Source organism: Mesocricetus auratus, unplaced genomic scaffold (assembly GCF_017639785.1).
Source record: "Mesocricetus auratus isolate SY011 unplaced genomic scaffold, BCM_Maur_2.0 Super-Scaffold_100008, whole genome shotgun sequence".
Taxonomy (NCBI): Eukaryota; Metazoa; Chordata; class Mammalia; order Rodentia; family Cricetidae; genus Mesocricetus; species Mesocricetus auratus.
In genome coordinates this window covers 82,926,965-82,951,847 of record NW_024429192.1, presented here as the reverse complement: position 1 = coordinate 82,951,847, position 24,883 = coordinate 82,926,965, and the positions used below count along the sequence as shown (strand labels likewise).

Here is a 24,883-nt window from a genome sequence, read left to right as displayed (position 1 = left end):
TTCCTTCTAGTTTAAGAGACACGACATCTGAGCAATCCTGCCTAGTGAAGGACGGCAGACACGAGCTACAGACACCATACTAGAGAGCAGAAAAGGCAAAAACTATGGAGACAAAAAACACAGATCAAGGTTTTCCAAGAATTGGAGATGCCACGATGAAACTGACTCTAATTGGCCATGAAACTTTAGGGGGATAGAAACCTTCTATACGTTAATGAACCAACTGGAAACAATGGTCAACTCAAGGACACATGCACAGAAAACGAATTTTACTGCATGTAAAATATAGCAAAACCAGGGTAGAGCGAGAACTCAGTGGCTAAGTGTTCGCCAGGCAAGAGAATCAGAGGCCAGATGGCCAGAACCTACATAAACTCTGGTGGGCAGGGCAGCATTAATTCCACCCTTGGAAGGTAGAGACAGGATCCTTAGCTGGGTGCTTATAGAGCTAAATATACGATGAGCTCTGGGTTTGACTTAAGAGACTCTGCCTCAAAGGAAAAGGTGGAGAGCGATCTAGGAGATTCCCTACACCAATCCCTGGCCTCTACACATACTTGCACACACATGCATTCATTTATAAACACACATAATCACATACTCACAAACATACACTTACTCAAAGTACAGACATACAAATGAAAGAAAAAAAGCAAATCAAGTCCAGGAACTTACTTGGTAAATTCTGATGATATAGGCTAAAAATGACAACGTTTTGATCTGAGCAGCAATGAAGTCAGCATACAGCTCCTTGTTGTAAAGCTTATGTTGCCTGGGCAGGAAATAAACAAAAGTCCAAAGTCAGTCCTTCTGCTGACTTGGAATTAAACACCTACAGCAACTGCTAAGTCATGAAGTTCCCTCATTTCCATATAGACCAAAAGCATCACTGCAACAAATACATGTACTTTTACACAGCTTCAAATCACACGAAAGGGACTAGAGAAACAGCTTAGTGGTTAAGAGCACTTGCTGTTTACAGAGAACCCAGAATTCCTAGGATTCAGGTTGGACAGCTCATAACTTCCAGAAACTATAGTTCCAGAGGAATCTGATACTCTCTTCTGGCCTCCACTGGACTCATGTGCACATACCCACACATAGGCATGTACACATACATATAATTTTTTAAAACTAAATGAAAATTGCATAATACCGTTAAAAGGCACATACCTTTAATCCCAGCACTCAGGAGGCAGAGGCAGGCGGATCTCTGTGAATTCGAGGCTACCCTGGTCTACAGAGTAAGTTCCACAACAGGCTCCAAAGAGACCCAAATTAAACCATACCATACCACGCCTAATGTGGAGTCCCTATCACCCATGCTATATGATCTGTATTCCTCAGGGCACCTGTGTGCTTAATACAAGCTCTGGGAATGGCTGGAGAAGGTCCTCAGATGCCCCTTATAGCCAGAGAGGCTGCATGTCAAGAGAGGGTGTCCTTAAGGAATGCTATTTAGTTTAAGACAAGGACGGATCCAGTGAGCCTGTTCCTCTGCAGCAGGGAGCCCTGGAAATCAAGCATGCTGCCAGTTTTCTCAAAGAACAGCCAGGGCAAGAACTACCTAGGGACTGGGGAAATTCCAAGATGAGAGAAAACAACCCACTGGAGCGTCTTTTCAGCTAAGAGGCCCATGCCATGGCTCAGCAGCCAAAGGTACCTGCTGCCAAGACTGACAACCCGAGCGCAGTCCCTAGGGATCACAAGGTAGGAGGAGAGAACTCACTTCTGCAAGTTGTCCTGACCCCCACAGCATAGCATGCATGCACATACTCACATCCAGACACACGAATGGAGGAAACCAAAACTGTCAAAAGGAACCACAACACTCACAGCCACCACGACTTCAGGAGGAGTTTAAGATAGGTCAAAGTGCACAGCTGCTTAAGCACACCATAACACTCATAACTCTCACATCTCAAGAAGGGGGCACTGGCAACCACTAGTTGGAAAAAGCCCTGTGCCATCAGTTCCATCTCGGCCTGAGGTACACCTACCTGGCTTGTGCAGAGACCTGGATCGCGATGGTATTCATGATCAAGGGCACAAACTCGGCAACGACATTGTGGATGTTCAGTTTGTACAGCTGTAGGAAACAGCAGAGTTCAGAGCTTTCACACTCATCTACCACAGAAGGATCTGGCATACCACAGAGACATCCATGAGCATCTGGGCTTTAAGTGAAGGAAATTAGACGTGACCTTGAAAAACCAAAAATGATTAAGGGGTACACGTACCTGGTACATTAGTACAACAATGATGGGCAGCTCGGCCAGGACTTTCAGTGAAAGTGATCCTCGTGGGATGATGGAATGCTGTGAGATGAAGAGAGGAGAGGCAACCATCAGCTCTGTGGCACCTACAAGTCCAGCCAGTCCCACTAAGGACCACAATGAACACAGACACTGACACATTCTTACAAATATCTGTGGGAGACCCAAACTACGTACATAAAACCATTACTTCACAGAAGGCAAAATCCAAACAAATTCAAATCACCTAAGGAATCTGGGGATCGTAGGTATTTCTATGAGGGTAGGAAGCCTGGTCTGGAGACAAGGTCTCCCTACATGTTTTTGACTGACCTCAGACTTATAGTGATCCTCCTACTTCCTGCCTCTGCACCCTAAATGTTGGGATTGTGAGATGCAACACCAGGCTTAGCTGTCTGGTTTTTGAAAGAGAGTCTCACTGTGTAATCCAGGCTGGCCTTGTTGAAATCACTACTTAGTCAAGGTGAACTTGTAACTCACAGCCATCCTCCTGACTCAGTCATGTGCCACCACATCCAGTCTTCTTATTTATCTACCTACCTACTTACCTACCTACCTACCTACCTACCTACCTACCTACCTACCTACCTACCAACCTACCGAGACAGGGTCTCATAATGTAGACAAGGCTGGCCTCAAACTCACAGAGATCCACCTACCTCTGCCTTCCCAAGAGCTGGTAGTAAAAGTGCGTGCCACCTAGCCCAGCAACACACCAGCTTTTTAAGCCACTACTTGACTTAAAAGAACAAGAAAAACTTCAAGAGTCCAAATTCAGCCTATAGGTTTTAATTAACAATATTTATAAAAAATGTTTATAGGAAATCCAGGAGAGCTGAATGAGCTTAAAAGGGATCTTAAAACATGAAGAAGGGCAGACACACACTCCCAGTGAGCAATGGACTGAGCTTTACTTAAAATTCAGTTTGGGTGCCGGGCGTTAGTGGCGCACACCTTTAATCCCAGCACTCAGGAGGCAGAGGCAGGCAGATCTAGTTCCCCGGACAGCCTTCAAAGCCACAGAGAAACACTGTCTCAAAAAACAAACAAAAAAAAAATTCAATTTGGTTCTCCTCAACACAAGCTAAAGCCTTGTCTTAGTACAACTACAAATGCTAAAATGCCTTCCTTTAGGCATGTAGCCCAAGCTGGCATCCAACTTGCTATGCAACTGAGGAGAGCCTTCAACTGATCCCACACCTCCCTAGTGCTAGGATTACAGGCATGCACTAACATGCACAGCTGACCCTGCTGAGGACAGAGCAGGCCTTCCTGCATGCAGGTGGGCAAGCTTTCCCTAGCCCCAGTAAAACATTCTTAACTTAGTCCCAAAAATGAGTCACAGAAAAAGATCACATCTCTCCTACGTGACAGACAACACTCTCATTACCTCTGCAAAGCCTAAGACAGATTTCCAGATAAAAACAGGAAAAACAAGGTCGAGGGGAAGGTTCACCAACTTTTACAGAGTCAGGAAACCAGAGCAGGGCTGGGGAACCATCCATCCAGGTCCTCTCTGGCCCAGGGAGCTTCAATTTTACCTATAGCTTCAAAGGACTTTTAGCAGATCAGAACCTCTCTGCCCCCAGGCCTTGCCTGCTGCTGTTGCCAGCAGGAAACCCAGGTTTTCTCCAGTGGGCTGGTCTTTAGAGCCAAATATCGCTGGTGCCCAGGGGTTCACCTTCACCACCTCCAAGATACATGGCAGGCTCAGGCTTATGCCTCCAGGTAAAGAAAAAAGAGAAAACCAAATGGTCTAAGATCTCATCTTCCCCTCTACCAAATAGAGAAGCCACTGATTTGGAGAGAGAGCACAATAAGGAGATAAAGCCATCAGCAGGATGGGAGGGAGGGACACCCACCGTACGGGTCTCGCTGTCTTCCCGTTCAGGGTTGACCTTCACGGCAATTGTTGTGATCATACCAACCATTTCTGGTGGAGGCACTGTGTTTTCAGGGATCCCCTGAGGATTCTCAAAGTATCGGTTCTACATAGAAAAAATACAGTAATGGCAAACAGTGTGTCTTATGGTGTTCAGTATTCCCCATCCTAAAACCAGAATCCTACCCCAGTGACTTCAACTAAACGGCTCCAAATTCCCTTTGGGACAGGTAGTAAATAAATAAATTCAAACTTTAATAAAAACATACCACTACTTTTGGAAGTTCCTTATAAATCTGTTTCACAAAATCCAGAAAGTGATGAATCTAAAAAACAAAACAAAATAAAAAAGAACAGAACACTCATTTTAGGGACATACTTACAGGGCCTGTGCTGGCTCAGGGGGGTAAAGGTGCTTGCTGATCCCTGAAGACATACCTGAGATGTCCTCTGACCACCACACATGTGCTGAGGCACACTTGCTACCCCTACTCCACAAAATTTTTTTAATAGTATTAAAAGGTAAGATACAAATGGGCACACAAACAAACAAAGAAAAAAAAAGGAGGAACAAAATGAGACCAAAAGACACTGATGAACAGAAACCATTTTTCTATCTCAGAAACAGCCAAAGCATGAAACCTAAGGAAAGGAATATACTCTTCAGAAAACACTGAACTGATGGTTGGCTGCTCTCATAAGGGAACCAGATTGGATTTCCAGCATCCACGTATCTGGTAGCTCACAGCTGCCTACTCTTTAACTCCAATTCTGGGAGAGCCAGCATGCTTTTCTGATCTCAGATGGCAACCACACACACAATACATATCCATCAAGAAGGCATATACATATTTTAAAAATAAAATTAATAAACACACTGGGGAGTGGTGGCACACGCCTTTAATCCCAGGACTCGGGAGGCAGAGGCAGGTGGATCTCTGTAAGTTTGAGACCAGCCTGGTCTACAAGAGCTAGTTCCAGGACAACCTCCAAAGCCATAGAGAAACCTTGTCTTGGGAAAAAAAAATTAATAAATGCACGTGTTTGAGATGGTACAAGAGTAGAGACTCTTATACCACCAAGGGAATCAAACCAACCAGGCTTCCCAGAATCAGCCTGGAACATATGAGAAGCACTGGAACTATCCTCTGACTCAGTAAACCTGCTTCTGCAAACCTAGTTAATGAAATAACTTGATCCATAAACAAAGACTATTTGGCAATAGCAATTAAGAAGAGAATTTGAACTGGGCGGTAGTAGCACACATCTTTAATCCCAGCACTCAGGAGGCAGAGGCAGGCGGATCTCTGTGAGTTTGAGACCAGCCTGATCTATAGAGCGAATTCTAGGATAACCTGAGCTACACAAGAAAAACCCATCTCAAAAAAAAGGGGGGGGGGACTTAAAAGATTTAAAATGCCCAGAAATAAGACCATAAAAAGAAAATCAAGGCTAGAGAGGTGGCTCAGGGGTTCAGAGCAGTTTCTTCTCTAAAAGAACATGTGTTCAGTTCCCAGCACCCACACTGGGTAGCTTACAACCACCTGTAAATCCATCTTCAAAGGAAGTGACATCTTCTGTCCTCCATGAACACCGGCACACATGTCAATTACAGGGCAAAAAATTTGGCCCCCAAAAGCTACAGATCACCCAGCATTGATCTGCTACTACGATATGGAGAGGAGATGCAAACCAGCGCCAATTTCAGAATTCTCCTTAGTCCTTACCCAAAAGAAAATGACTGGAACTTCCAGTCCATCACACAGAGCTTGAGCTGACCCACCACCCTGGTCACTTACTGCACTCCAACTGCCGAGAAAATACAGGAAGATATCTGCACACTCATCCAAACAGAAATCACAGACAGCTCTAAAAAGAGGGAAGATAGTGGAGTATGGAGCAGGAATGTGCTCAAAAGTGTGCTGTATACTTGGGCTATGCACAAGACAGGAAGGAGCAGGGGAAAGTAGGGGATACAGAATTTCTCCCAACTAAGGCTCTATTTTCTACACAGTACTTGTTCAGTCAACTCAAACAAGGTTAAGGGCCAGTCGACTCATATAAGGGAAAGGGCCAGCAAGATGGCTCAGAAGGTAAAGGTACTTGCCACCAAACCTAACAATCTGAATTTGATTCCTGGGACCCATGTAATAGAAGGAGAGAACCAACCACCCCAAGTTGACCTCTGAATACCAAGCACGTGCCATGTCACATATGTATACACACACACAAAGAGAAATAAACAAATATAATAACTTACTTCTTGCGTGATTGGTGGCCTGAACTGTTTGTGCAGTTCAATAATTATCCTTAGACAAATAAGAACATTTTCTTCATTTTCAGTCTTTAAAAAAAAAACAACAAAAAAAATCAAGTTATATTTCTGAAGACATTTTAATCTCAAGATTAAGACAAATTGTTGGTGGGCATGGTAACAAACACCTTTAATACCAGCATTTGGAAGACAGAGGCAGGCAGAGCACTTTAAGTTTAGAACTAGACTGATCTATAGAGTGCTGTGGCTGTGAGACCCTGTCTCAAAAAACAAAAATTATCTAGGCATTTGCAAATCATACACAGCGGGCCTAGACAGAAAGAGCCACGGTCTTTGTGGAACATCTGAACAACATTCCACCTACATGTTAGAGTAACACTGAGACAGGTGACCTGGCGTGTATGACACAGAGGAAAGTCATGCCATGAATTACTGCCTCTTTCACCCTTTTGATAGAGGGTCTCATGTATCTTGGCCTGGCATGACTCACTACATGTCTGAGAATGACCTTGAACTCCTGAATGCTGGGATAACAGATGTGCTTCACCTAGCCTGGTTTATGTGGTACTAAGAATGAACACCCAGGGTTTCATGCATGCTAGGCAAGCACTCTACCAGCTCAACTACATCTCCCATCCTGAAATAATGTTGTTTTGTTTGAAGCCCTGTCTGGTTTGGAACTCATTAGACCAGGCTAGCCTCAAACTCCCTGGGAGTAGTCTGCCTCTCTCCCCCCCAAGTGTTGGTATTAGAAGGGTACACCACCACAAGCCTGAATTGATGCTTTAGTGGCTAAATGACATCCTGCCTAAAACAAACAGACAAACAAAAAGTGACCCACTGCTTGGAAATACAGGTTGCACATTCCTGATCCAAAAACCCAAAACCTGAACTGCTCTGAAATCCTAAATTTTTTGAGCATCTCACAAGATACTACAACTAGGAAAATCTATGTCTGACTTTACATACTGGGTTTAACAAACTTCACATTCAGGCTATGACTGTATCCCTAAAGTATCCTGTTATGTAAATGTAAATATTCCAAAACTCAGAAAGAAAATAAAAATCCCTAGCACTCCCATTCCCAAGTATTTGGGGTGAGGTGTGCTCAATCCATGTTGCCAAAAAACGAAGACCAACCAGCTACTAAGCATCCACTATGGCTGGACCAGGTGCTAAATGAAGCCAATGCTATGTTCTGGGAGGGAGGGACCAGCCACTTTCTACCCTCCAGGTCAGGGAGCCTCAGAGATCTTATGCAATGGGGCCAGTGTGGTTAGCTTTGAATGGCAAAGCGAAGAACCCAGGAAACTGTCTCCTAAGAAAGCTTATCTTCTCAAGGGCCCAAGGCACAATGGGATTCTAAACATGTTAAGACAGAAGAAAACAAAAATAACAACAAACACATTCACCCAGGAAGCTAAGGTCTTTCTGAACATGGGAGTGCATGCCTTTAATCCCAACCACCTGGGAGACAGAGGTAGGCCAACCTGGTCTACTCGGCAAGTTCCAGGCAGGCCAGTGTTACATAGTGACACCTTGTCTCAAAAAGAAAAAAGGGCTGCCGGGCGTTGGTGGCGCACGCCTTTAATCCCAGCACTTGGGAGGCAGAGGCATGCGGATCTCTGTGAGTTCGAGGCCAGCCTGGTCTACAAGAGCTAGTTCCAGGACAGCCTCCAAAGCCACAGAGAAACCCTGTCTCGAAAAACCAAAAAAAAAAAAAAAAAAAAAAAAAAAAAAAAGGGCAGGTGCATGGCATACACTCAGGAGGCAGAGGCAAATTTCTGAGTACAAGGCCAGCCTGGTCTATACAGGGAGTTCCAGGTCTACATGGGCTGCATTGTGAGACCTTATCTAAAAAAAGAGGAAAGAAACAAAACAAACAAAAGTCTTCAATTAAGTAGTCTGTTTTTCTGAATTAGACAAAGAAGGAGGAAAAGAGACATTAAGAAAAATGTCACTCATTTAATCAGATCTTTAGTGAGGTGTAGACAACTACTACTGCATTTATCATAAGAAAAATAATGAATGTTTTAAACATGGCTATGGAAATGTATATTCTCAAAGATTACCTCTAAAAATCTAAACATCACGGACAGAACATTTTTCGTATGAGGACGAAGATGCTCATTGGTCGGTATCCTGTGAAGTATTTCAAGTACTAGCTTCCGAAGTTGCTGACAAGAAAACACAAATGTATAACACAGGAAGTTCCAAGCTCACTGTTTAACCTTACATACACATCACATGGCTGGCTATAGCCAGAACCAGCAACCACTATCTAAGAGGGATGTGGCCTTAGAAAGAGACCTGTAAATTATTCACATGTAACAGTATGTGTACAAATCATCTTCAGTATCTCCAGAACCACGTTACATAACAAATAAACTCCATTGTGCTTTTTGCAACCTCACCAGTATTCCCAGCACAAGACACAACTGTGAGAATATAGTAGAATGAAACCCAAGAGCAAACTCCGACTCTGAAGAGGAAAAAGAAAGGACCAAGATGACTCAGTGGTTATGAGCACTTCCTACTCTTGCTGAGGACAGTTTAGTTCCAGCACCTGTCGGGTGATTCCGGCTCCAAAGGACCCAATGCCCACTTCTGACTTCCAAGGGACCCTGAATTCATGTGTGCTCATGCACACAGACACATAACTAATAATGAGATATATATTTTGTGCTAGAGATTGTTTAATGGTTAAAAACACTAGGTGCTCTTCCAGAGGACCTGGGTTCCATTCCCAGGACACACACAGTGGCTCACAACCATCTGTAACTCCAGTTCTAGGGAATGGAGCACCCTCTTCTGGTCTCCACAGGCACCAGGCATGCTTTTGATGTATAAATGTATATGCAGGCAAAACACCCATCCCGCGAGTCCATTTTTCTTTCCCTGCTACTATGAATAGATTACCTGGGCTGGCTTCTCCTGAAGAAACTGGACTTCTCCATCTTGGAGAAATGTAAGAAATCGAGGGATGATATGTTCCAGGAATGTAGAGTACTGAGGAGATGATGTGACATTCTAGGTGACAATTAAAAAGGAAAGGCAAAGTGAGTTATGTGCTTATTTTCATTTTAAATTCATGTAACAATCCCAAAAGAAAACAAAGTGTGTTTTACTTTTTAAATTTATGCTTGCACCCCCACATGAGTTTTCATGTGACCACATGCATTCAGGTTCCCAAGGAGGATCGAGAAGTCAATAGATCCCTTGGAACTGGAGGTACAAGCCACTGGGAGCTGAAACCAAACCCAGGCCCTCTGCAAGAGTTGTAAACACTATTAACCACTGTAACATCCAAGCACTTCCAGACCTGACAGTAATTCCCAATGCTTTCCGATGCTTCTGAGATAATATCATGTTAAAATAAACGAAAATTTGAAGTGCAACAAAGAGAATTAAGGACCAAAATTTAGTGTTAAAATTGGATCTGGTAGGGGTAGCAGAGATGGCTCCCAAGTTTCCTTCTGCCTTTCTCTTCCTATGGGACCTGAGTTTGGTTCCCAGCACCCATGGCTGGTAGATAACAAAAGCTGGTAACTCCAGCCTGAAGGGATTCAACATCCTCTTCTGGATTCCACAGGGATCCACATACATGTGGTACACACAAAGACACACACACACACTGGACATGTCAAGTTAGACACACAACTCGATGGCCAAGCATTTGCCTAGCGGGCCTGAGATTCTGGGTTCAATCCCAGCACCACACCCACAGTTGCTTGCATTCTTCCCATATTCACCACAGCACAATTCATAAGAGCCAAGAAACTGGAGCAATGGAAGTATCCACCAAATAATGACTAGTTCAAGAAAAGGTCTGTAACCTAGCACAAGACTGATGCGGGAGACCAGCAGTTAGAGGCTATTCTTTGCTACAAAGCCAGACACTGTCTTGGGGATGGGGGGTGGGGGTATCATTTAGGTCTTCACTTAAAGAAACACTCATACACATAAAATAAATTATCTTTTTAAAACACGTATTATCCACAAATGGTAGTAAAACCCTTTAATCCCAGGACTGGAGAGACAGAAGCAAGCATATCTCTGACTTTCATGCCAGCCCCCTCTATATACTGAGTTATAGACCAGCCATGGCTACAGAATGAGACGCTGTGTCAAAAAAGACAAGACTTTTAAAGCAGCCATTATAAAGTCAATGCATACCACACAATGATGGGTCACACACGACAGTAGTCTGTAAAATCCAAATGGAGCCCCCAAGTGTCCTATCACCTGGTGGTATCACAGGCATCAAGGGCAAGCACGTGTCTTTGTGGCGGTGGGATGTCAACAAGCCTGTGCTACCTCTTGTAACCAAGCATAGCACACGCAATTATGTGCGGTGTTTAAAGCCCAAGAACAAACCACTGCCTTGTGGTTTCTGTATTAACTCCACTACGCTTTTTAGCTGCTTCTTTTCTTTTTAAAGACATACTAGATGTGGGATTCATTACTACACATGATTTGGTGGGGCATGGACAGTGGAAGCCCTCAGAAATGCAGGCCCTGTCATTTGTCCAGGCAACAACTGTGGATCTATCTGAGCCAACAGCTCTGGGACAAGCCACTGCATCTTCAAGTTCACCTGCATTAGGCATGGTGAAGCTCCACTCCTTTGAGGTATGGGTCTTCTGTTGGTCAGAGAACTAAAGCTTGACTCTACACAAGGCCTCATCCACGCGTTCGTTCCTTACTTTTCAGGTTGGGGCAGATGAGCGCAATAACCCGCACAGCGTGAACTGTGGCCACTGTGCCCTGGGGCTTCCCCAAGGCACTCTGCATGCCTTCCTGGAGCCCAGGTTGGGGACAGCACTGAAACTGGAGACATGAATATCTGCAGGAAAATTGCCTTGAAAGTCCCTCAGGGAAACCACGTAAGTAGCAGGCTGCCCACACTCCCAAGGAGGTGGCTGTTTGCAATCTTTGCACTTCATGTCCCCACCAGGAAAGGAACTGGGTTTGCTCAATTGGCTACAGACTGTCTTGATGTTTTTGAGACAGAGTTTCATCATGTTGTCCTACTGGGATAAACAGGCAAACGTCACCAGGCTTGTCATCATTTGAATGTATGTATGATTAAATGCCACTGTCAGACAGTTTGCTGTGTTACACACTGGCAGCAGCCACATATATTTTGTGTTTACATTTTGATCATATTAAGAGGCAGACTGGTGAGACAGCTCAGCAGGCAAAGGTAGTAGCCATTGAACAGCACCTGCCCGGGAAAGAGTAAGAGAGCCAACTCCTTCAAGTTGTCCCCTGGCCTCTACACGTGTGCCATGGCATGCATACACTTGGCATGGACACACAGGCACAACAGTAATATTTTTAAGAGGCTTACTGACCTATCCCATCTACGTCTACAAGTACACCTAATGATGCTCAAATAACAAAACTGCCAAATGGCATAATTCTCAGAATGTATCCCAGCCGTTAAATGCCTGGCTGTTCAAAAGTGAAACCAAAAGAAAAAGACAATGTGTGAACAAATAAATGGGGAACATGCAGAAAAACCAAATCTAAAGACACAATGGAAAACCTAGAACTAAAAGTAAAGTGTCTTTAAAAGCATAGGGAAAAAAAACTGAAAATAAAAAAGCTTAGAGATGATAGTATCCTTAAAGATAGATCAAGAAAGAGCATGAGAAATGGGTCAGCCCTTAAGAGAGCTTACTTTTTTTTTTTTTTTTTTTTTTTTTTTTTTTTTGAGACAGGGTATCTCTGTGTAACAGTTCCAGTCCTGGAACTCTAGACCAAGCTGGCTTCGAACTCACAGAGATCCACCTGTCTCGCCTCTCCAGTGCTGGGGTTAAAGAGGTGCACCACCTGGGCCTTCATACAGATACACATGAAATGAAACATCTTAGTTGTTTTTTAAATTGATCAGTATTTTTCCAATGTAAAAACAAATCAAAGACATTGCAGACAGAGTCTAGGAGATCTGTGGAACAATATAAAATTGTACAAATATAAGAAACTAAGAAGGGAACAACAGAGACACATCTTAAGCACTAAAATGTCAGGGAGCCCATCATGCCAGATGTGCAATCACCAGAACATAACAAATCACAACATAAACTTGAATGCATTCAAATGAAAACATATAAGAGAGCCCCCCCTTTTAAAAAATAAAAATGCCACACCACAGCAACCAAAACATTCCTAAACACACATTGAGATTGCCACCAGGAAGACAGGCAACATTCTCAACAGTTTCAAATTCCTGTTTTGAAATGCCTGCACTGACTCTATGGGGCATGGCAAATGGCTCAGAGGGTAAAGACACCTATATCGTCAAGCCAAAGGAAGAACCCACACTGTAGAAAACAAGTTGTTCCCTGAGCTCTACATGCACTTCACGGCACGTATGTGCCCAAACACATATACCACAAATAAGTAAATGTTTAGGGGGATAAAAATTTGTTTCCGCTGGGCGGTGGCGGTGCACGCCTTTAATCCCAGCACTCGGGAGGCAGAGGCAGGCGGATCTCTGTGTCTTCGAGGCCAGGCTGGACCGATAGCCTCTGAAACAATACAGAGAAACCCTGTCTCGTAAAAACCAAAACAAAACAAAACAAAACTTGTTTCCAAACACTTTCACATTATCTCCCAGGCTGGCACAGAGCTGCACATATATCCCAGGCTGGCACAGAGCTGTACACACAGCCCAGGCTGGTGTTGAACAATTACTGCCAATCCTTCTGCCTCAGCTTTCCCACTGCTGGAATTACAGGAGTATGCTATCATGGGCTAGCCTTTGTTATCAGTGACCTCTCAGCCAGTAACAAAAAAGCAATCTTACAGGGCTGGACAGATGGCTCAGCAGTGGAAGTGCTTGCCACATAAGCCTGAAGCCCTGAGTTAATACCCAGAGCCTACATAAAAGTGAAGACGGAAGGAGAAAACCATTTCCCAAGCTTGTGCTGTGGCATTCACATGTGCACTGCAGCACTTCTGTCCCCCCTCCCCATACCAAGTGACAATGACTAAATAGAACTTTTAGAAAGACTGGCAAAAGGGCTGGCAAGATGACTCAACAGGTCAAGCTGTCACTCAAATTGGCAAGCTTGACAACCCGAGTTTGATACCCAGAACCCATGTAAAGATAGGAGAGAACTACTCCACAATGGCTATCCCCTGACCTCCTTATAAACACTGCTGGCATATGCATTCCCACACACAATAATAAATAACAAATTTCTTAAAATATTGAAACAAAGAAAACTGCAGGGCCATCAAAATGGCCAGAGCTCAATCCCTAGGTTCACATGATGGAAGAACAGAGTCCCCTAGACTGCTCTGTGACCAGTACATGGCACCATGACATGTACAGGCAAATACACAGACACAAAATAAGTGTAATAAAAAAAAAAAAGCAAAGCATAAAACTCATACCTCAAAGTTTTCACTAACTTCCTGCATCATTTTCAACTTCGTTTCATCAGCTGTAAATGGCAAAAAACAAACCATCAGGTCATTGTAACTGCCTTCAGGAGGCTTCAAAAGAAAATCATATAATTAAAGAGAAGCAATCAGATCTTATCAGTTTTACTGTCACAGCCTAGAAGATGGCACATGGCTAGGTCCCTACCACCAGTCACACACACCCATTCTCACAGACACACGTGTGCATGCACAGACAAGGGTACAGACACACATACAGGCACACGCACATACACACTGTGCCTCTCTGGGGCTCCAGTGGTACTGCTCATCATTTTGCTTCTCCACAAGGTAGAAAGGGGAAAACCAAGGACAAGCATTAAGGTTGTTATTTATCCCAATGTGTCAAAAAGGATCGACTCACGTGTATTTACATCTGTGAGAGCTGCCACAAACTGAAGGTATTTCTTCATCAGAGTAGTTTGGTCAACCACCGTGGCCCCCTGGGTTGCAACAAACGCCATCTTTCTTCTGAATTTGTTTCTTTCTCAAGACTAAAGTTCCAAATCCATGGGTTCACCCAACCTGTGAAAAGAAACATCTCATTAGAAGCTTTCAAGAACATGGGCTTATAACCTATAAAAGACTTTACCCAAGTTCCTTCTAAAATTACTTTCATCCAGGAGACCCCTATGCTTTGACAGATATGTGGAGGTCAGAGGAACTGCACAGAAGCCCAGGGAATCGAACTCAGGCCACCAGGTATTGTGCCACAAATCTTTACCTGCTGAGCCATCTCACTTCCTCTCCCCTAAATGAGTTTACAGTAATCCAGATTATAACACTGTTCCCTGTAGGTTGTTTTTGTTTGTTTTGCACATAGTGTTTCAATATAAAGTTTACCCAAATCCACTGTTTAAACATTATTAACATAGAAGTTTTTTCTCTCCCATTATATATCCTTCTTTCCCCCAAGCCAGGGGTTGACAAACATTTTGAATAAAGAGCTGTAGAGAACTGAGGGAGAGCTAGGGCTGGGGCTCAGGGAGAGAGGGTTTGCCTAGCATGTTTATGAAGCCCTAGGTCTGACCCCCCAGCAATTCGTAAAGCAGAGGTTGTAATACCAACACTTGAGAGGTACAGAGAAGAGCCCTGGGATATATGTGAACTGTCTCCAAATACGTTTGTGTATGTGTGTATGTGTGTTGGGGGTGTTAAACCAGACAGTAAATATTTTAGTTTTTGTAGCTATGCAATGTCTACTATAATGACCCAGTTCTTCTGTATTCAGGAAGGAGTCACAAGTGTATAAATGAATGACAACAGCTGTGTCCAATAAAACTATTCATGAATGCTGAAGTGTGAATTCTATATGATTTGGGCTCATCATGAAACACTATTCTTCAACACGCACCCCCCCCAACACGTTTAAAAATATAAAAAACAGCTGGGCATGTTGGCAAACACTTTTAATCCCAGCACTCAGGAGATGGGCCAGCCTAGTCTACATAGGGAGTTCCAAGCCAGCCAGGGCTACATAAGACCCTGTCTCAAAAGAAAATACACACACATGGTGGTAGAGCCCTTGTCCTGGGTTTTACTGATAACATTTTGTAAATAATTAAATAAATAAGTAAACCATTTTCCTAAGCATTACCTCCAAGCCCAGGAAGCTGTGGATTTTATCTATACCTGAGGCACAAAACACACTCAGAGAATGCTGCTTCTGCTTCTTTTTACTTACTATATTTACTTATTGGGGTCAAGGGAGGAGTGTGCAACACTGCACAGGCAGAGGTCAGGGGACAATCTGTGGGAAGTCCCTTCCTTCTGTCTACCACGCAGGTCTCAGGGATTGAACTCGGGTTACCCAGCTTGACAGCAAGCACTTTTACCCAAAGAGCCATCATACCGGCTCTAAACAATGCTTGAAGAGCACCTCAACTCGGTGACTGGAAACAGGCTGGTGACCCCTAGCTCACAATGAAACGGCGCTGGTGGCCAAGCCTGGAGAACTGGCTTCGAACCTGTGATGCACAGGGTGGAAGGGCTGACTCCCACAGCGGTCCTTCATCTACATGCACGCCCAGCACACACACACAAACAAGTAAACGAGCGTTATAAGAAATATAAATAAATAAATGAGAATGGCTGAGTGTGGGGGTGCACACCTTTAATCCCGGCACTCAAGGAGTTCCAGAACAGGGAGGTCTACATAATATCGGAGGCCCTGTTTGTAAGGAGAAAATCAAAGTCCTAAGCTAAGGATACTACCAGCCTTGCTACTGCGACTTGGCTAAACTCCGGGCCTTTTCATGTCACAGCCCTCCCTCAAAACACTGGAGGCCCCGCACCCAGGCCCACGGCCTTCTTAAGAACGGAGAAATCCTGCCCAGACTTTGTTTTTTGAGACAGGGTTTCTCAGTGGCTTTGGAGGTTGTCCTGGAACGCGCTCTTGTAGACCAGGCTGGTCTCGAACTCACAGAGATCCGCCTGCCTCTGCCTCCCCGGTGCTGCGATAGAAGGCGTGTGCCACCACCGCCCGGCTCTGTCCTAACTTTTTATCTGACTTTTCTGCTGTGGAGGCAGTGTCGCGTAGCTCGGGTAGGAGGAGTTGGCTGAGGTAGGGATGGCCTCGATTCTTGATCCTCCAGCACCCCACCCCTGACAAACAGCACCCCAGGTTTAGGAGGTTCGGGGGACTGGAACCCAGGATCTTTAGTATCCTAGGGACTTTCTATCCTCTGAGCTATAGACCGAACATCTCCGCAGACTTTTGCGGCACTTACTCCCCTTTTCAGAAGTCGCTCATTACCTGTGACATTTCCAACCCCCCATCCAAGCCTCCCAGCGGCTGGGTCTAAGACCCTGACATCAGGGTAAGACCCTATTTCGCCTGGGGATTCTGGAAGGAGATTCTGAACTTTCCGGGACGCTACAGGCTCACGCCTGGATGCCCACGAGCCCCCGGAGTCCCCACCCAGGTAAGGAAAAGGCAAACGGCCCCCCAGTCCGCTGTCCTCCGTCGGGTCCGCCCCGCCCACGACGCTCGACACTGTGCCGCCAGGCCGCCAGGGGGCGCTGCAGCCACCACTACCTTCACTCTTAGCGTCTGGCCCGGAGAGCCAGGTGCCTGCGTGGAGGCCCGCAGATGCCAGGATGGCTTTGGTAGGGCGCCGCAGCCCCCGCGACTCCTCACTTAATCCCTTTCCGTCGCAAACGGCCTTCGGATTCCCTCCTTTTGTCGCCGGTCCTTTCCGGGACTCTCAGCGACCGCCTCCCAAGCAGGCCGCTGAACTACGGCAGGCGCCAAGGGCCAATTCCCGCGGCCGCTAGAGCCGCGCGTCCCGTCGTCCGCAACAGCGCAGTCAAGCACCTCGGAGAACTAAACACTGCAGTGGGGGCAGATCCAGTCACAGAGGGCTCCCGTGGGGCCTGAAGGAGCTCGGCCATGCCGGGACAGCACTCTCCGCCCCTCTGTGAAGGCGTCGCGCTGCACCGACCTCTCCCCAACACCTGACACACGCAAACGCGCGCGTGCATCTCCCGGGGCCGTTCGCCTGCCCGCCCCGTGCTTACCGGGATCTGCAAGCTGGCTTCTTGTATCAGACCCGGAGCGCCCGAGAACTCTCGCTGCCGCCGCCGCTGCTGCTCTGCGCTCAGTCCCGCCCCTACTTAAAGCCGTGGCGTCCGCCTACCGAGAACTAAGCCTGGGTGCACCGCCCCCAAGTGGGTGCGGCCTGGGCGGGCGGCGGGGCAGGGAGGGGCGGCTGCCGCTTGGGTGGGCGAGCTGTCCTTTTAAATCGTCGCCTTGAGGTGACCTAGCTGCCGAGCACCCAAGCCTGAGGGACTGTGGGCTGCTGCAGCTTCTAGATTCGTGATCTCTGAGTCCCACGCAAGGGCCAGGTTGAAGGGTGATGGACACCCGAAATACCTATCCAGTTGGTCCACAGTCAGACTGTGTGTGTGGCTTTCAGGGCTGGACTTCCCTTCCCTGAGATGTCTTTTTTTTCCTCTTCCTGCAATGCTGGGTGTTGAACTTAGGGCCTCACATACACTAGGCCGAAGCTCTACTACTGATCTATATTCTCAGTCGTCTGAGGGTCTTCATAGTTCGTGCAAGCGAAAAGAGGCAAGGAAGGCTTTTGGGGAGACTGTAGATAAGACTGACACCCTGTTAGCTTGTTATGCAGCTCATCACCCCCGAGACAACCTCATTTGTCTTTCTTGTAGTTGATGCCCTTCATCCAAGACAAAATTAGAAGTAGACAGGCCTCGAGTCAGGCCAAAGCAATAAAGAAACAGTGGAGGGAAGGAGAAAATGAACCCTGTGATATCCAGATGAGGCAGCACAAGCTGGTAAAGAGACCTTTCTTTGCAAGGGCCGAGAACGATCAATTCTCCACTACCAAGTGGGTTCTGTGATAGCCACTGACAGTGGGGAGAACTCGGTAACCATAGTTACCCAGTTTTAATGACCAGCGTAAATGATGGTGTAAACCCCTCTACCTCCAGGCTCCTTGTATTTACATCCTGCAACTTCCTGTGCCTACTCTGAAACCTCCAACCAGCAGGTCTTTGTGGTCTGATCCTAAATTGATACATTTTTGCACTTGGTAATGAACAGAGCTTGTTGTGCCGGCAAAAATAACCCGGGAGTTAAGATGGTCCTTTGAAAGCATGCTCTTGCATTTGTCTATTGTTGCCACAAAAGAACTAGCTGTAGCCAAAACCCTGGCAAAGTGGGAAATTGTTTCTAATGACATTTTCCCCCTCCCTCTTGCAGGAAATTGTCTGTTTATAAATAAAGCCTATGCCCTGCCATCCATCACAGCCTCCAAAACTGACAGTTCCAAAGTTTGAGAAGGACGTAAAACAAGGATCAAATCAGTGCCCTGGGAGTTGTTTTATATCTTTTGGGAGACAGAAAAAACAAGGTAGGGGCCAGTGAGATGGCTCGGTAGCTTGCTCACTGGGTTGTAGCTCAGAAGGTAGAATAGTTATCTAGCACATAGGAAGCCCTGGGTTTCATCCTAAACTTGCTCTTGCCTGTAAGCACTATACTTTGTAGGTGAAGTGTTGCAAGGCAGTTACTTCCCTCTGGGCATAACATGTTTACTCCATTGCTGCCTTGGAGTAGAAACTAAATGCAGGATGAAAAAGCTCAGGACCTGAGCTTGAGTTATATCTCAGAGACCTGTGTGAAGGAAGGAGAGAACTGACTCCACAAAGTTATCCTCTAAGACTTGCACAGGGATGTCCTTGGGTGCTCACACATACAAGCATCATGCACATACACAGTAATAATAAACAAACAAATAAGTACATTTTATGAAAGAAAACACATCAGGCATGGTAGTACACACTCTTAATTCCAGCTCTTGGGAGACAGAGACAGGAGGATCTCTGAATTTGAGGCCAGCCTGGTCTACCTAGTGAGAGCCTGTCTTGAAAGAAAAAAAGAAAGATGGTCCTCTTATGGGACTCCTAACAGCAGGAACAGGGGCTGCCTCTGGCTCTTACTCGCTTCTGGAACTCTATTCCATACACTGGGTTGCTTTGTCCAGCCTTAATACATGGGGAGGTGCTTAGTCTTATTGCAACTTGATATGTTTTATTGATAATCATAGAAGACCTGCCCTTTCCTGGATGAAGATGGAAGATGATGAGGGGATGGGGGCAAGGGACTGGGAAGGGAGAATGGGGGAGAGGCTGCAAATGGAATTTAAAATAAATACATGGATTAAAGAAGAAAGGAAAAGCAAAGAAAATCTATCTTTGACACATTCCAGCTTAATTGCATATCATATGTACCTATTATTGGTTTTAGCTCTAACATTGGCAAAACCCCCTTTCCTCCCTCATGGTACAGTTCTTTCTATCAAGGTAAAATCACATTGTTAGGGTTTTGCATGTTTGTCTCCTGAATTTCAGGTTTGGGACAGGGTCAACCTCAACCCTATTAGGTAAATTAAATTAAGTCTCTCTGCTTAAAACCCACAAAGACTCCAGGTGGTGGTGGTGTACACCTTTGATCCCAGCACTCAGGAGGCAGAGGCAGGCGGATCTCTGTGAGTTCGAGGCTACCCTGGGCTACAAAGTGAGTTCTAGGACAGACTCCAAAACTACAAAGAAATTCTGCCTAAAAAACCATAAAATAAGCTGGGCGTTGGTGGCGCACGCCTTTAATCCCAGCACTTGGGAGGCAGAGGCAGGCAGATCTCTGTGAGTTCGAGACCAGCCTGGACTACCAAGCAAGTTCCAGGACAGCCTCCAAAGCCACAGAGAAACCCTGTCTCGAAAAACCAAAAAAAAAACATAAAATAATAATAATAATAATAACAATAAGCCTACAAAGACTTTGCAGTTCATCCAAGGTGCTCTGGGCCTGCCTGCCTGCCTACCAGTCTGCCACACAGCCCTGGCAGATCACCTTTCAGCTACTGGGGTCTTGCTATACTTGACATCCACTCATACTGTCCCTGTCTTAGCTTCTTTGAAGTTAGTCCGCCTATTTGGTATGCTCTTCCCTTGGAGGTGCTGAGTCTTGCTCAACTGAAAGATCACCCATTGCCCCAGAAGGTAGAATGGTTATCTAGCACGTAGGCAGCCCTGGATTTCATCCCAAACCTGCTCTTGCCTATAATCTCAATTCTTTGCAAGGCAATTATTTCCCTCTGGGCATAATATGTTTACTCCAATGCTGCCTTAGGGTAGAAACTAAAACAACCATTAGCCTTAACAACCAGAAAAAGACAATGCAGAGACAGCCAGGTTTATGGTAATGTTACTGGAGCTACTGGTACTCCTCAGTAGAACATGCAGGGGAAGCCACAAGACCCTCTCTCCTGTACACCCCCAACTGCAGATGATCTTGGGATATATATTCTTGATTATATAGAAAGTGAAAGGTTGGCCAGGTGGCGGTGGCAGAACACGCCTTTAATTCCAGCACATGGGAGACAAAGGCAGGAGGACCTCTATGAGTTCGAGGCCAGCCTGGTTCCAGGACAGTCAGGGTTGCTTAGAGGAAACTCTGTCTCAGAAAAATAAACAGTGGAAGGTTGACTGATAGAGGGATTCCATGATGCAGCTTCCCTGAGGTCATCATTCATAATGGAGGTGGATCACTGCAGTTTTGGCGGCACTCATACTCATGTAAGTAACCCCTCACCGTGCTCTGTAAATAAACCCAATAAACTCATTGGTTCACCAAGCTGGGACTTAGCGGGAATTGTAGCAGAGGATTCAGATTCTATTCCCAACACCCACATAGCAGCTTACAACTGTCTACAATGCCAGCTCCAAGGGCTCCAATGCCCTCTTCTATCCTCTGCGGGCACTAGGCACACAAGTGGTACACAGAAATACATGAGGGCAAAATACCCATATGTGTATGAATAAAATAAGTAACAGAACACTGAAGCAAAAAAGGTTACTGCAACACAAAGGCAGGAAGGTCAGAAGCAATGCAATGCAGACTGCAATGGGCACTTTGTTGTTCAGCTTTCCATCACCATAGCAAATACACAAGATAACCAACTGCAGAGATGGCACAGAGCTTAGGGCCATTTGCTGCTCTTGCAGAGGTCCTGAATTCAGTTCCCAATATTCATGTTGACTTGAGCAGCTTACAAACAACTGTAACTCCAGCTCCAGAGGATCTGACACCCTCTTCTGGCCTCTTTAGGCACCTGCACCAGTGTGCACATACACACAGATGCCACATAAGTGCGGATGCCAGCGGAGGCCAGAAAAGGTGTTGGATCTCTTGGAGCTGGGGTTGCTACTGGCTGTGAGTCACTCTGCATGGGTGTTGGTAACCAAGCTCGGGTCCTCTAGAAGAGGATTAAGCACTCTTAACTGCTGAGACATCTCTCTAGCATTATAGTCTCCCCTTTCCAGTTTAGAGAGTATGCAGTGTGTGGTCCAGACTGGCAGTCAATTTTCAGTCCTCCTGCCTCAGCTTCTTCTGTGATAGAATAACAAACATGCTACCACACTCAGTCTGAGCCTGACATTTTGACCATGACTAAGAGGCAATGCTCCCTTCTCTGCATGGGTCCCTGGTCCACAGGCCTTTGACTTACAGGCTGAGGCTGAAACATGAGGTTGCATTTTTCTGTGATGAACTTTCCACTATACTGAATCAATATTCCAGGTGGCTGCTTGTCCTCTCAAGATCTCTGGTGGGTTTCAATAGGTGTCCTGGGGTCTGACAAGTCTAACTGCCCTGGCAGAGTGGACATGCAGGCCTGGAGCCATGATAAATGAAACAAACCCAGCATTCTAAATTCCAGTTGACCCTTCCAACTTACCATAGGATTCAGAGGCATACCATCTGCCTCCTGGTCCCCATTTCCGTCTGTAACATTTCCAGTAGAGGACAATGTAGCAGTGTCATTTGTGAGAAGAAAAAGACACAGTTCTATGATGCCATACTTGGGAGACTGATGAGTACTCCTAGGTTTTTAGGGACCTACACTTTGGAGAAACCAGAATTTGTGGCTTCTATGCTAAAAAGAATTTCAACATCAGCCAGTTTATGATTGTCAAAAGCAAAAAGGTAGATATGAGTAGTTAGTATAACAAGAAATTATATTTTGTCATGCCTAGAGTCATCACACAAGGTTCACAGTCTAAATTCCTAACCATGGTCCTAAGTCTATTTCCCTAAGGTTGCTCACATGTATGGACGTATCTTAGCTGAAGGTCAGGTTCAGTCTCTAGCAGAAGTCTCTGATTTGAGGGTCCTGATCCTGGGGGAGACTCTCCATCCATGGAGTAATGTCTGTCCAGAAGTGCAGAGCAGAGCATTGCTCTCGGACTCTGCTTGTAGACTGTCCAGTGGGTGTCATGTGGTTCTAGGACAGTCTGGTTATCTTGAGTGTGTGATGTCACTGAGTTCTAGTTATCAGATGCAGCCTTAGATGTAGTGGGGTTCCTATGATGTTTTTACATGTCTAAAAGGCATTTTCTTTTACTAAGCTCATTACTCCTGTCTGGGTGTTTTGCCTGAGTGTGTGTGTGTGTGTGTGTGTGTGTGTGTGTGTGTGTGTGTGTGATGTGCACGCAGTGCCCTCAGGGCCAGAAGAGGGTGTTGAATCTCTTCCGACTAGAGTTACAGATGTGTGTGAGCTACCATGTGGGTGCTGAGAACTGAACACAGGTCCTTTGGAAGAGCAGCCGGTGCTCTAACCACTGAGCAACAAGTCCAACCTCCAGATTCCCATTTTCTTGAACTTGCCTACCTGATGGAAATTCCACCACTGTGTTTGAAAAGAACCTTCATTTGTAACTTTCCTTGTTCTGTTTCTATAAAATCTCCAGTGTCACCACATGGGAAGGTGCAATTTGGGGGCCACGATCACTCCTATTTGGATCCAGAATAAAGTCTCTTATGCTCTTTGAGGTGAGAATTATGTGTTTCAATAGTCTGACAGCCAAAAGGAGGGTGTCTTAGTAAGAGTTCCCATAGCTGTGAAGAGACACCATGACCACAGCAACTCTTATAAAGGAATACATTTAATTGGGGTGACTCACAGTTTCACAGTTCAGTCCATTATCATCATGGCAGGACATGGCAGAGTGCAAGCAGACAGGGTGCTGGAGTATTAGCCAAGAGTCCTACAGTTTATGGGCAACAGGAAGTTGACTGGGACACTGGGCAGTATCATGGTCACAGGAAACCTCAAAACCTGCCCCCACAGTGACACACTTCCTCCAGCAAGGCCACACCCACTCCAACAAAGCCACACCTTCCAATAGTGCCATTACCTATGAGATTATGGGGGTCAATTACATTCAAACTACCACTAAATAAGGTCACAGGTACCTTATTTAGTCAGGACTGTCACATATGGGACAAGGCCCTGTGACCTTGACTCCCCAAACACCTTGTTTCTTCCTGCCTTTGCAGGGAGGAAAGCAGGTATCTTCACAACATAGCTACCACAGGATGACTACTCCATGAGAAGCATTTTCAAAAATCAAGGATGATGGACAGATGTTTATCTACTGGTATGGCATGCTCGTCCCCATGCTTGTGTGTAGGCTGAAGTTTCTGTCCCATCTGGTTCCATAGTCCCTTAGTCCCAAATAAACACACAATGACTTATATTAATTATAAACTGTTTGGCCAATGGCTCAGGCTTCTTATTTGGCTAGTACTCTCAGTTATTAACCATTTCTATTAACCTATGCATCTCCACTTGGTCTCAGTTTACTGATGATGCCTGGGCCTCTTTTTCCCTTGGCAGCTACATGGCATCTCCCTGGTGGCTCCTCTCTTTGCGTTCCTCTTCCCAGCATTCTTAGTCTAGTAGTCCCACCTATACTTCCTGCCTGGCTACTGGACAATCAGCATTTATTAACCAACCAATAAGAGAAACGTATATTCAAAGCATGCAGAAGGACAACCCCCCCCTCCCCGCCATCAACTGTGACCCAGAATGAAGCTTGGAGGAGCAGGAATCAGGCTATAAGAGCAATTCCACAGCTCTAGAGGCTCAACCATTGGCTAGAAGCACACATGTGGGAGAAGACTGGCCCCTGGATCTGACCTGCAAGCTGCTATGAAAAGACTTTGTAAGACAGACATCTCTGGGAGACTTTCATTGCGCCAGCATGTCTTGGAGGTGCCAGGCAGCTCCAGCACAGTGACAAATATCTTGAGCCACCACCAGCATCCCTCTACAGCCTGAGTGACAAGGGTGCAAGAGCAGGTCTGAGCAGAAGGCTGGGCTTGGAGCCTCAGTTCTGTCTCCAGGCAATGGGCTGGCTTCGGTGTTTTCACCTGGAAGATGGTGGAGTTTCTACTGTAATCCTGCTTCCAATGAGAGCAAGTGTGAGAAGTCCTACAGTTGCCTGGGGCAGCATCTACAGTCAAAGACTGGATATGCCATGTATTTAAAGGCAGTTTACATTTACTTTCTGTTTACAAAGGTGGGGAACCGTCCCTCATTTCATCATTTACCGAGTAGCTGGGCACCGATCACAGGCTTCTGAGTAGGTCAAGCACTGTGCTCCAGGCTGTGCAAAGACTCTGGCATTCTG

General features: G+C 45.7%; 1 protein-coding gene and 1 non-coding gene across 14 annotated transcripts in view; both read right to left on the bottom strand.

The window, feature by feature from the left end:
* Nucleotides 1-17,543, bottom strand: part of LOC101834753 (transformation/transcription domain associated protein) — a 96,757-nt gene extending 79,214 nt beyond the window's left edge. For 12 of the 13 annotated variants that reach the window (XM_040751317.1, XM_040751322.1, XM_040751321.1 and 9 more), the window contains exons 1-11: nucleotides 17,408-17,543; nucleotides 14,253-14,413; nucleotides 13,841-13,890; nucleotides 9,353-9,463; nucleotides 8,506-8,610; nucleotides 6,419-6,502; nucleotides 4,428-4,484; nucleotides 4,139-4,264; nucleotides 2,241-2,318; nucleotides 2,001-2,089; nucleotides 676-772 (exon numbers count right to left, since the gene is read on the bottom strand). In XM_040751317.1, coding sequence (XP_040607251.1) covers nucleotides 676-772; nucleotides 2,001-2,089; nucleotides 2,241-2,318; nucleotides 4,139-4,264; nucleotides 4,428-4,484; nucleotides 6,419-6,502; nucleotides 8,506-8,610; nucleotides 9,353-9,463; nucleotides 13,841-13,890; nucleotides 14,253-14,352 — 897 coding nt within the window. In that variant the 5' untranslated portion in view covers nucleotides 14,353-14,413; nucleotides 17,408-17,543. Of the gene's footprint in view, nucleotides 1-675; nucleotides 773-2,000; nucleotides 2,090-2,240; nucleotides 2,319-4,138; nucleotides 4,265-4,427; nucleotides 4,485-6,418; nucleotides 6,503-8,505; nucleotides 8,611-9,352; nucleotides 9,464-13,840; nucleotides 13,891-14,252; nucleotides 14,414-16,925; nucleotides 17,138-17,407 lie in introns of those variants that run through there. The other variant, XM_040751318.1, reaches the window with a different exon arrangement.
* Nucleotides 11,289-11,422, bottom strand: LOC121142070. The gene has a single exon (XR_005879083.1). It is a non-coding gene; the product is annotated as a small nucleolar RNA SNORA70 (small nucleolar RNA).
* Nucleotides 17,544-24,883: the final 7,340 nt, after the last annotated feature.